The 10,000-nt window shown below is 49.7% G+C and overlaps 2 protein-coding genes across 2 annotated transcripts in view; one reads left to right on the top strand and one right to left on the bottom strand.

Annotated features, from left to right (window-relative positions):
* The window catches only part of smarcal1 (SWI/SNF related, matrix associated, actin dependent regulator of chromatin, subfamily a-like 1), a 15,207-nt gene extending 11,244 nt beyond the window's left edge, over positions 1–3,963 (bottom strand). Inside the window, exons 1-5 of the mRNA XM_036544636.1 lie at positions 3,194–3,963; positions 2,768–3,098; positions 2,235–2,285; positions 928–1,203; positions 530–580 (exon numbers count right to left, since the gene is read on the bottom strand). Of these exons, the coding sequence (XP_036400529.1) occupies positions 530–580; positions 928–1,203; positions 2,235–2,285; positions 2,768–3,098; positions 3,194–3,463 (979 nt within the window). The 5' untranslated portion in view covers positions 3,464–3,963. The remainder of the gene's footprint in view (positions 1–529; positions 581–927; positions 1,204–2,234; positions 2,286–2,767; positions 3,099–3,193) is intronic.
* Positions 3,964–5,483: 1,520 nt separating this feature from the next.
* Positions 5,484–10,000, top strand: part of LOC118789061 (E3 ubiquitin-protein ligase MARCHF4-like) — a 17,521-nt gene continuing 13,004 nt past the window's right edge. The window contains exon 1 of the mRNA XM_036545362.1: positions 5,484–7,414. Within this exon, the coding sequence (XP_036401255.1) occupies positions 6,920–7,414 (495 nt within the window). The 5' untranslated portion in view covers positions 5,484–6,919. The remainder of the gene's footprint in view (positions 7,415–10,000) is intronic.

Raw genomic sequence — 10,000 nt, 5'->3', positions numbered from 1 at the left:
GACCCAAACATTGCTCTCACACACACACACACCCAACAAACACACACACACACACACACACACACACACACACACACAGACCCAAACATCTCACACACACACACACCTGACCCAAACATTGCTCTCACACACACACACCCAACAAACAAACACACACACACACACACACACACACACACACGCGTGCACACACACACACACACACACACACACACACACAGACCCAAACATTGCTCTCACACACACACACCCAACAAACACACACACACACACACACACACACATATACCCAAACATCTCACACACACACACAAACACCCAAACATCTCACACACAAATGCGCGCACACACACACACCAAACATCTCACACACACACACGCATGCACGCAGGCACACATACATCAAACACATACACACACATCAAACACACACACACACACGTGTACACACACAAGCACGCATACGTACATACACACACGCACAAACGTACACGTGTACAAGTACATGCGCAGAGACAGCTCCACTCACTTAGCTTCTTGTAATCCTCCAGCAGGAAATCCCACTTTCTGGTCTTCATGTCTGGCATAAACACACAGCGGCACATTAGCAAACATCCAACACAAGAGTAACACTGTGTGACTGCAGTAGCTCTATGCAGGCACACCCCTGGGCAAACAATCCATCAAACACACTGCGCCCCCCCCACCCCACCCCCCGGTGCTGCAGGCACACCCCTGGGCAAACAATCCATCAAACACACTGCGCCCCCCCCACCCCCCGCTGCTGCAGGCACACCCCTGGGCAAACAATCCATCAAACACACTGCGCCCCCCCCACCCCCCGGTGCTGCAGGCACACCCCTGGGCAAACAATCCATCAAACACACTGCGGCCCCCCCCCCCCCCTGGCTGTGCTCACTCCCTCACCATAGTTCTTGGAGGGCATCTGTTTGAAGGCAGCGATAACATCAGCATGGTAACCCAGGTCCACCTGGAAGCGTGAGCGGGAGAGCAGGGCACAGCGGCCCTGCAGGGTGGCACCGGGTCTCTGCCAGCCCTGACAGAGCCGCAGGAGTGGGCCGAGCGAGGCGGGGCGGGACACACCCCCCGCACCGGGCACCACGCCCCCCACTGCCGCCCCCGCCTCCCGCTGCCCGTCCAGCGGCTGCAGAGACACGGTCGCCAAACCCGCCACCTCGGCCACTGCAAGAGGGAAGACGTGCCGTCAGACCCGGGCAGCTGCAGCACAGCGCCACCTACAGGTCTGCCCTGTGTCACACCTGCCCACTGCACCCATGCACTGCAGCTGCCAGCCAAACGCCGCACAGGGCACCTCCGTAATGTACCTGACCCTTATCCAGCTGTGTGTCTGAGTCAAAATGTGAAAACGCACACAACAAATGCAATTTCAAAGTTACTAATACCTTACATGTCCATGAGACCTGCTGCAGGCAGAGAGAGAGACCTGCTGCAGGCAGAGAGAGACCTGCTGCAGGCAGAGAGAGAGACCTGCTGCAGGCAGAGAGAGAGCTGCTGCAGGCAGAGAGAGAGCTGGTGCAGGCAGAGAGAGCTGGTGCAGGCAGAGAGAGAGACCTGCTGCAGGCAGAGAGAGACCTGCTGCAGGCAGAGAGAGACCTGCTGCAGGCAGAGAGACCTGCTGCAGGCAGAGAGAGAGCTGGTGCAGGCAGAGAGAGACCTGCTGCAGGCAGAGAGAGACCTGCTGCAGGCAGAGAGAGAGCTGGTGCAGGCAGAGAGAGACCTGCTGCAGGCAGAGAGAGAGCTGCTGCAGGCAGAGAGAGAGAGCTGGTGCAGGCAGAGAGAGACCTGCTGCAGGCAGAGAGAGACCTGCTGCAGGCAGAGAGAGACCTGCTGCAGGCAGAGAGAGAGAGCTGCTGCAGGCAGAGAGAGACCTGCTGCAGGCAGAGAGAGAGCTGCTGCAGGCAGAGAGAGAGCTGCTGCAGGCAGAGAGAGAGACCTGCTGCAGGCAGAGAGAGAGCTGCTGCAGGCAGAGAGAGAGCTGCTGCAGGCAGAGAGAGACCTGCTGCAGGCAGAGAGAGACCTGCTGCAGGCAGAGAGAGAGAGCTGGTGCAGGCAGAGAGAGACCTGCTGCAGGCAGAGAGAGCTGGTGCAGGCAGAGAGAGCTGCTGCAGGCAGAGAGAGCTGCTGCAGGCAGAGAGAGCTGGTGCAGGCAGAGAGAGCTGGTGCAGGCAGAGAGAGCTGGTGCAGGCACATACTGAGCTGGTGGTAATCTTCCAGGCTGAAGTTCCACATCTTTGTTGCAGGGTCTGTCAGAATTACAGGAAGACAGATAAAGGGTTGGAAATGCTTCAGTTTGGGCATTCTGCTTCAAAAATAAATGACATTTGTTATGAATGTTTGAATGGATAACCATGTAAAAACATGGATAAAACTGCAACATATGCAAGTTGCTCTGGATAAGAGCCTCTGATAAGTGACTAACTGTAAATGTAAATGCAAGCAACCCAACCAGAGTTCTAAAGCTGAAAGTAAATGCGGACACACGGGTCCATCACAAATGAGTCATCCAGAGAGCTGCTGATGACGTCATACAGTTACGCAGCACTGGAATTAGAACTGGCCCGTGCTCTCCCAGAACACAACACACATACACACACACACACACACACACACACACACTCACACATAGAGATGTGGGTCCTAAAATTTCAATTCTCATCGCAAGCAAAACACAACCTAAACAGAACCAGCAGAAAGCTGCCAGGAGGTTATCTGCTGTGCTGCTTACCGTAGTTCCTGGAGGGAATGCTCTTGAACACAGCGATGAGCTCGGCGCTGTAACCCACCTCCACTCGGAAGCGTCCCGCAGAGTCAGCCACACACTTCCCCCTCACAGAAACTGCTGCTCTCTTTGCGGGCGGCCCGCTGCCGGCACCAGCTGGGGGCGCCTTCTCGTGGTTCTGCTCCGACTTCACTCCTTTCCCATAGAAACTACCTGCTGTCAGGTTTGACTGGGTGACCACATCAGACTTGGATTCTGTAGATGTGGAGTCGGTGGAATCTGTGCCTTTGGGAAAGGGTCGGGCTGCAGGGAGCGGCAGAGGAGCTATAATCTTTGTCTGAGGAAAAGAATGGAAGCAGCAAGTACAGTAACGCAAGACCCAACCAAAAACCTTCCACACAATTCGAGCTCCAGCAATACTATGTGTCGTACCTGTTTTAAGGAGGGGGGCGTTAGGGTGCCTCCTGGCTTTTGCCATGGCGGGACCTGCTTGCAGTGCGGGGGTTCTGCTGGGGCGGTAGCGGTGTGTGATGCTGGCAGATGAGGGTGGATGCTGGGGGCGGTGTGAGGAGGAGCAGCAGCGTGTCCGCGGACCGGCGCAGCTGCCTGCTGAAGCGCAAGTCTCTCCGCTCTCCTCGCTAAAGCTCGCTGCCGGTTCTCCTCGATCCTCCGCCGCTGCTCCGCCGTTAAAGAGCCTGACATCCCTGGTGTCAAACTTCCACAGCTAACTCCGAGTATCCCACTCCAGACGCGCAAAGTGTCTGCAATAAAAGCGCGTTTGCTAGTTAGCCAGCTATCAAAATAACGTAAACAAGGTCGTAAAGTACCGCGATGCGGGAAATGTTTTCAGCGTTGAACTTCTGATCGTGAGAACTGCATTTATCTCCGTCTTAAAGCGTAAGCAGCAGCCGGTTAGCAGCACTGACTCTCGCCCGGCGTCCTTCCAGCTGCACTGTGCCTGGACGCGGAGACTCTTCCTAACTTTACACAGACGCTGCCCCGCTAGCTGCTGCCCACAGAGACATCGCAAATCATTGTAGGAAAACGCATTTTTTCATGTTTAGCGTGATCAGGCCGCTGTAACAGATTATTAATAATAGCCACATCTTCTTTCCGTACCTGATTACGTCGCAGACATCAGGCACTACAGCTGTGAGTACCTGCTAGCCTAGCTGCAGCTAGCTTAGCTTTCACTCCGTCACCATCCACCCGCCAGAAAGAGGGCGGTGTCGTCTCATGACTGACAGCAAATTCAACCAATAGATACACGAGATGTCATTTGAACAAACTTTATTGGTGGTGAAAACGTGAACATTTCTGAAAATATTAAATTTACTGATATTAGTATATATTAATAATTCACATGGTATTCGTAACAACTTAAACATTGTTGTTCAGAATGTTATGCAATTTCAGTGAGCATATAAGGTACACTTTTCCTAAAAATCAGTTTGGAACTCTTACGACAGATACACAGACACTCACAGGTATACCTGACTGAAAAATCCAGCAAATTATTACGTTGGTCTGCCTTGTACAACTGTTTTGTGAAGAAACACTCACCAGCTAACAGACTTGGGATACTGAAATTCAATTGATGAATTGAAAGGTGACCGTCATTTCCTATAAAGATGTTTGATGAATTAAATGATTGTTTTTGAATTAAGCTGATTGACTTCGACTGTGCGATTTACAAACATTTTCCATTGGTAGATATAAAGAGGCTTCACAAGGGGGGAAAGTTATACTGCTGAAAGCTGGGACTGCTTCGCCTGCATCTGCAGCACATGTAAGCCGCGCCAGAGATTTCACATCTGCAGGAACAACCTGATATTCACAGCACAGCCAGAGAGACAGAGAGGAGAGGGGTCCCTGTGGCCCTGCATAAACACTTTTTTTGTTCCACTCGGGTTAAGAGCCACATCTCACACGCAGTTTCTGCTTAATGCTACTCTGACAGCCGGTCAAACGTAATCAAAGAGTAATGAGATGATTGACACAAGCCCCTGGCGTGAAGAGCAGGCAGATCAGGGAAGTGTGCTGTAAGGCGCGACAGAGAGCTGCGTCAGTGTTGATTCTTATGGAGCTCTTTGGGCAGCCGGGACTGAAGCATGAAAACACGCTCTGTCACCTGACGCACCCCATCAGCGGCCGCTGCCGTGCAGACTGTCCCCTCCAGGCAGAGTGTCACCGAACTCGCTTTCAGAGGGGGTCGGAGCTGCGGCAGGGAATTACGAGGTGATATTATGGTCTGTAAGCCTGACTGAAGATGGTTCCTGCCAGGGGCTGAGAGAAACGCGCAGTTTCACAGCTGCAAATAAATAACATCGCGAGAATCGCTAAAGATGTAAAGGCTGGATTATTTATTATCAAACATGTAAATTTATATTCTACAGCATTCAAGAGCAGGAAATACCCAACTCTGGCAGCAGAACTGAGATCTGAGTAAAATAAAAATATGTGCACAGGAAGAACTAACACAAAAGCTTATGTCACGCTTTTCTTCACTGGATGGTCTTTTTGGATGGACATTTTACTTACATTTACATTTTACTAAATAATCTGACATTGAATTATTCGAGAATAATCACAGAAACACGAACATCAATGTTCATGACTACCTTTGCAAATCGAGTTTTTTTCCTCAAAACTCTTCAAACAGAATGTCATTAAATTCCACATATTTGAGATTATTAGCTTTTAATAAGGTGTATCTGTTGAAATTTCGAATCAGAACTGGGACAGTGCATAACCGTTATATTATGATGAATATGTACATTGAGCCGAGACGCTCCACGGCATGCTCGCCCCCTTTTGCATCACTCGCGGGCTGTGACGCGCCCGCGCTTGGGAGCTGTCCCAGGAATCATGGTGCTGAAACTCAACTGCAGCACCAGCGACCAGCCGCTGAGCCCACGAACACACGAACCGACCGAAAGACCTGCTGCAATACAACATCATTCCACTTATGGATACACCAGTTTCATCTCGTCCCTAAAACGTGAATTTTGTGGTCGTAAAGAGGATGTTATGTTTAAAATTATCGTACGTCCTGGAAGACCACAGGAACTCCGCATCAACTGCAACAGACTGGATTTTGATTTGGTAGTTTTGCATTGTTCCTGAAAGACGAACATTATTGATAATAAGACGATAAAGTAAGATGTAAAAACGAGGAAAACACCGTCGCTGGGATCACTGGGTACGAGCGCGGCTGTCGCTGGTAGAGGAGCGCAAAGCAAATTGACATTAAGCACAGAAACTGCGCCCGGGCTCGGCGATAATATCGCCGTTTCAAACGAAAAGCACAGCGGGACCTGAAGAACGACAGGGTCGCAGGCTACGCCGCTTTCACACGGGCTCCGGTGGATTCATTGCAATCGTTCGGACTGTACGAAATCGTTACGAATCGTTACGAAATCGTCAAAATCTTGCATTTGGAGTAATGGATTCATGGACACACTCGTGCATTCGCGATTATGGAGTAATGAGCACATACATTCCAGCGTCGGCGGGAGGCAGGAAATATCTTCGTGAACACTGATTTTCGGAGTTGTGTTCTCGTTAAGATTTATTTTTCTATTCGTTTTATTTTAGTCTGTTATTTAATTCACGTTATTGCTGTTCATCACTAAAACAATTAGATATTCTGTTTTGAAGTTCATCACCTGAAACCGCTACCTGGGATAAATGCTTGGAATCAGCTATTGACTTTACGTTACTACAGTCCCAACCACTGATGCGTTGCCATAGTATTTGTTATTTGTGATGTTGAACAGCATCCTCAGCTGGGCAGCTATACGGTGTGTGGCGCGGGAAAATGGTGATAGGCATATGTGTAACACAGATACAAAAATGCCAGAGAGGTACGTTTGTACTGTTACTGTGAACGTACAGCGTTTCATATTTAACAGTTTCTTCCCTCCGATACAGAACGTATACATAAATTAAAACCAAAGGCAGCTGTGAAAGAACTGCAAACAAAAAACATCTGGGATTAAAAAAACTCGCATGAAATTACTGAATAAGTAACTCAGATGAGTTCCGTTTCTCTTACAAGAAAACGAACAACAAAACAGCACGTTTAGCGTGTTAAGCACGTGTTATCAAATCAGATTACTCAAACAGGTATACTTACATTAAAAACCAAAAGGTCACATGTTGTTGGCAGTCGGTGTCATTGTATGGTGCTGGGGATTGTTGAGTCGCAGACAGATGCTGCGCAACCAGGGCCTTCTGAAAGGCGGCTGTGGCATCCTGTTCAGTGACCTGAAGGTTTTCTTGCTCAGGCCGCCAGCGCCATCAGCACCGCCACCTGCACTCATCCCCATGAACGGACTACACTCGGAGAGTCATGCCAACGGAGTCACGGGAGCCGGCAACGCTGCCGACAACAGCAACACTGTGATAGGTGGCCCCCAGCCAGAGTGTTCCACTGTGGCGCCGCTAGGGGGCGCTGTCTGGCCGGAGGAGGACAGAGCAGCAGTGGAATGGTCAGCCCCAGTGGCAGAGCAATCGGGGACCCTGGAATGCAGCAGCTCGTCGGATGACTGTTCCAAAGAGAAGTCCGAGGAGCTCCTGTCCCTCACGAGCTGCACAGACAGCGGTTTGAGGACTCCCTTATGCAGAATCTGTTTCCAGGGGCCGGAGCAGGTGCGTATGAGCATATTATGTATTCTGCTTTTTGTACTGTGGCCATATCTGGGTATGTAAGGTGTACCTACAAAATATGTAATACAACTTATTTTTCAAAAGTTTCTATTCAGCTCTGGAATGTGGAATTAAAACAATTGTTTGGAAGGGTGAGGTGGGTCGACGAATGACTGAGCAGCAAGTGGGCGGCGTGTTTGCCTGTCCGGTGAGCAGGTGCGCAGTGCACTCAGTGTGTGTGTGTCTGGACACAGATGAAGCCGAACGGATATCCAGTGAAGTGTTTCAGTAGGTGCAGTACTGATGGCTGCTACCCAACCCCACTGCATCACCCCTGCACAAACACGACTCTGGACGCCATCGTCCAGAAAAACCTGGAAAAATCACACTGTCCCACCTCAGCACATTCTGGCCCAGATTAATAAACCAACTACAGGACGCAGAAAACTTGCATTTTGTGGTTTGGAGAGATGGATGGACACTGAACTATGAGAGTTATGTTCCTACACATGTGTCTGTGCAAAGATTCCCTCATGGAGTGAAACTCCTCTGGCAAGCTGTACAGCCAGCAGAATAAGAAAAAACAGAAACGAGCAGACAAGGAAACTCTTTCCATGCTAGACCTGCATGAACAGGGCTATCAAAGCCATTTGTTAAGGTGCTTTTTTGTGGAGTCAATTCATGGAGTAGCAGTTACATGGTTGGGTAAGAAAGAATCTCTCTCTCTGCCTCCTCCAGGCCGAGGACCCTGCTTCATAATTCCTCAGGTTAAAATCCACTCACCCAGAGACAGACAGCTCTGCAGGAATCTCGAGACTAGACCCACATTAGTTATAGCTCTTTGTACTCATTTGTACTCATTAGATTTGTAAACAAATCAAAGTAAACTAATTAGGAAATAAACTGAGGAACACAGCAAGCAGAGGCTGCCTGGAGGCTTGTCCTGAAGGAGACAGTGGGAATATACAGCCGGCTTCTCCACAGCTCACTGTAATGGACCTCTGACACAAGGGCCTTAACCCTCCTAATTTAAATTCCAGACACTGTTACACTCTGATTTTCCAGGTCACACCACAATGCTGTCTCTTAATTCCCAAATACATGTCTTTAATATAACTGCCATTCATTGCACTGCATATTAAAATAACATTTAGTCACAACTGGACAGTTGCTATGAAATAATGCAGGAGGCAGCATGAGCAGGGTGTGTCACAGGGCCCCACTGTGACACTCTCTGTCCCCACTGTGCCCACTCCAGTCCTACATGAACCCCAGCTTTAAAGCAGCCATATCTGCCATGAGTTTACACAGCTATAAAACAATACTGCACATCATTCAGAAGCAGCACGCTCACTCTTCCGGAGCTCCACTCCATGAGGCTACGCTGGAGCCCTACAGCTCCCTGCCGATGAGTGAGTTCAGACCTGGAGTGAATATCCCAGGTTTGTGAGGACTGAGGGTTCAGATGAGGAGGAATGGGAGGCAGGCAGCACAGGCAGGCAGCACAGGCAGCACAGACAGCACAGGCAGGCAGCACAGACAGGCAGCACAGGTAGGCAGCACAGGCAGGCATGACTAGAAACCAGTGGCTGAGAGCATTTCACCAACACACTGATGGTTTGCGATATTCCTGTTGCTCACAGCTGAACTGTGCTGAAAGGTGGGGCGTGTCGCCCCCTGGGAGGGTTAACACGGCACACTGTTAGTGGAGTCTGTACTGCTGTAAGGAAGCACAGTTAGCTTTAATGATACACACATAAGGCAAAAGGAGTAGGGCTCCTGTCTGTCTCTTTCTGCCAACATCAAACACATGAATGATTTTCCTCAGGACATTAGCTTGCCTGTTTTTTTAGGCCAGAGCTTTTTAATGCTATGCTTCTTGCACTTAATTATTTATGTGCTTATCAAAATTTATATCACTTATATTTACATATTATCCATTACAACAGTTGAATATACAATGAAGAAATCTGAGCCATCTTGCTCAAGTAAGCAACAGCATTGCCCTGTGAACGCGTTACCTTCTGGTAAGCTACATTGTCTCAGTAGGAGAGTTACTGCAGATATAAGTCTGAGACTTAAATCTACACATAACACTGCACAAGGACAGTTACTGCATGCTTAGGGCTGTAACACTGATAGAGGAGAACTGCTGTATAATTGAATGTCTACTTAGCGCCATAACATTGCATAGGGGTGGGGTACCTCATAACTGAGTCTGCACATAACACTGCACAAGGGACAGTTACTGCAAAACTGAGTCTGTACTTACATCTACACATAACTCTGCACTAAGGCTCAGTTCCTTTAGCCCAGACCCTGTTGGCCAGTTCCTTTAGCTCACTTCCTTTCCCTCTGGATCCTTTGGCCCCGTCCCTTGACTAGCTTCACCGGCTGATTTTCCTGTGAGCTGCAGTGCTCCATGCTGTGAACGTTATCCACCTGCATCAAAAATTCATCAGCAGCGAGCCGCTGACACCGTCTGACCCCAGAGAGGACGGTGATGGAGACAGCCCCTCGCGAGCCGCTGACACCGCCTGACCCCAGAGAGGACGGTGATGGAGACAGCCCCTCGCGAGCCGCTGACAC

The sequence above is a fragment of the Megalops cyprinoides genome, chromosome 14 (genome assembly GCF_013368585.1).
Source record: "Megalops cyprinoides isolate fMegCyp1 chromosome 14, fMegCyp1.pri, whole genome shotgun sequence".
Classification (NCBI taxonomy): Eukaryota; Metazoa; Chordata; class Actinopteri; order Elopiformes; family Megalopidae; genus Megalops; species Megalops cyprinoides.
The sequence above is the reverse complement of the archived record's forward strand: the minus strand, read 5'-3'. Positions and strand labels throughout refer to the sequence as shown.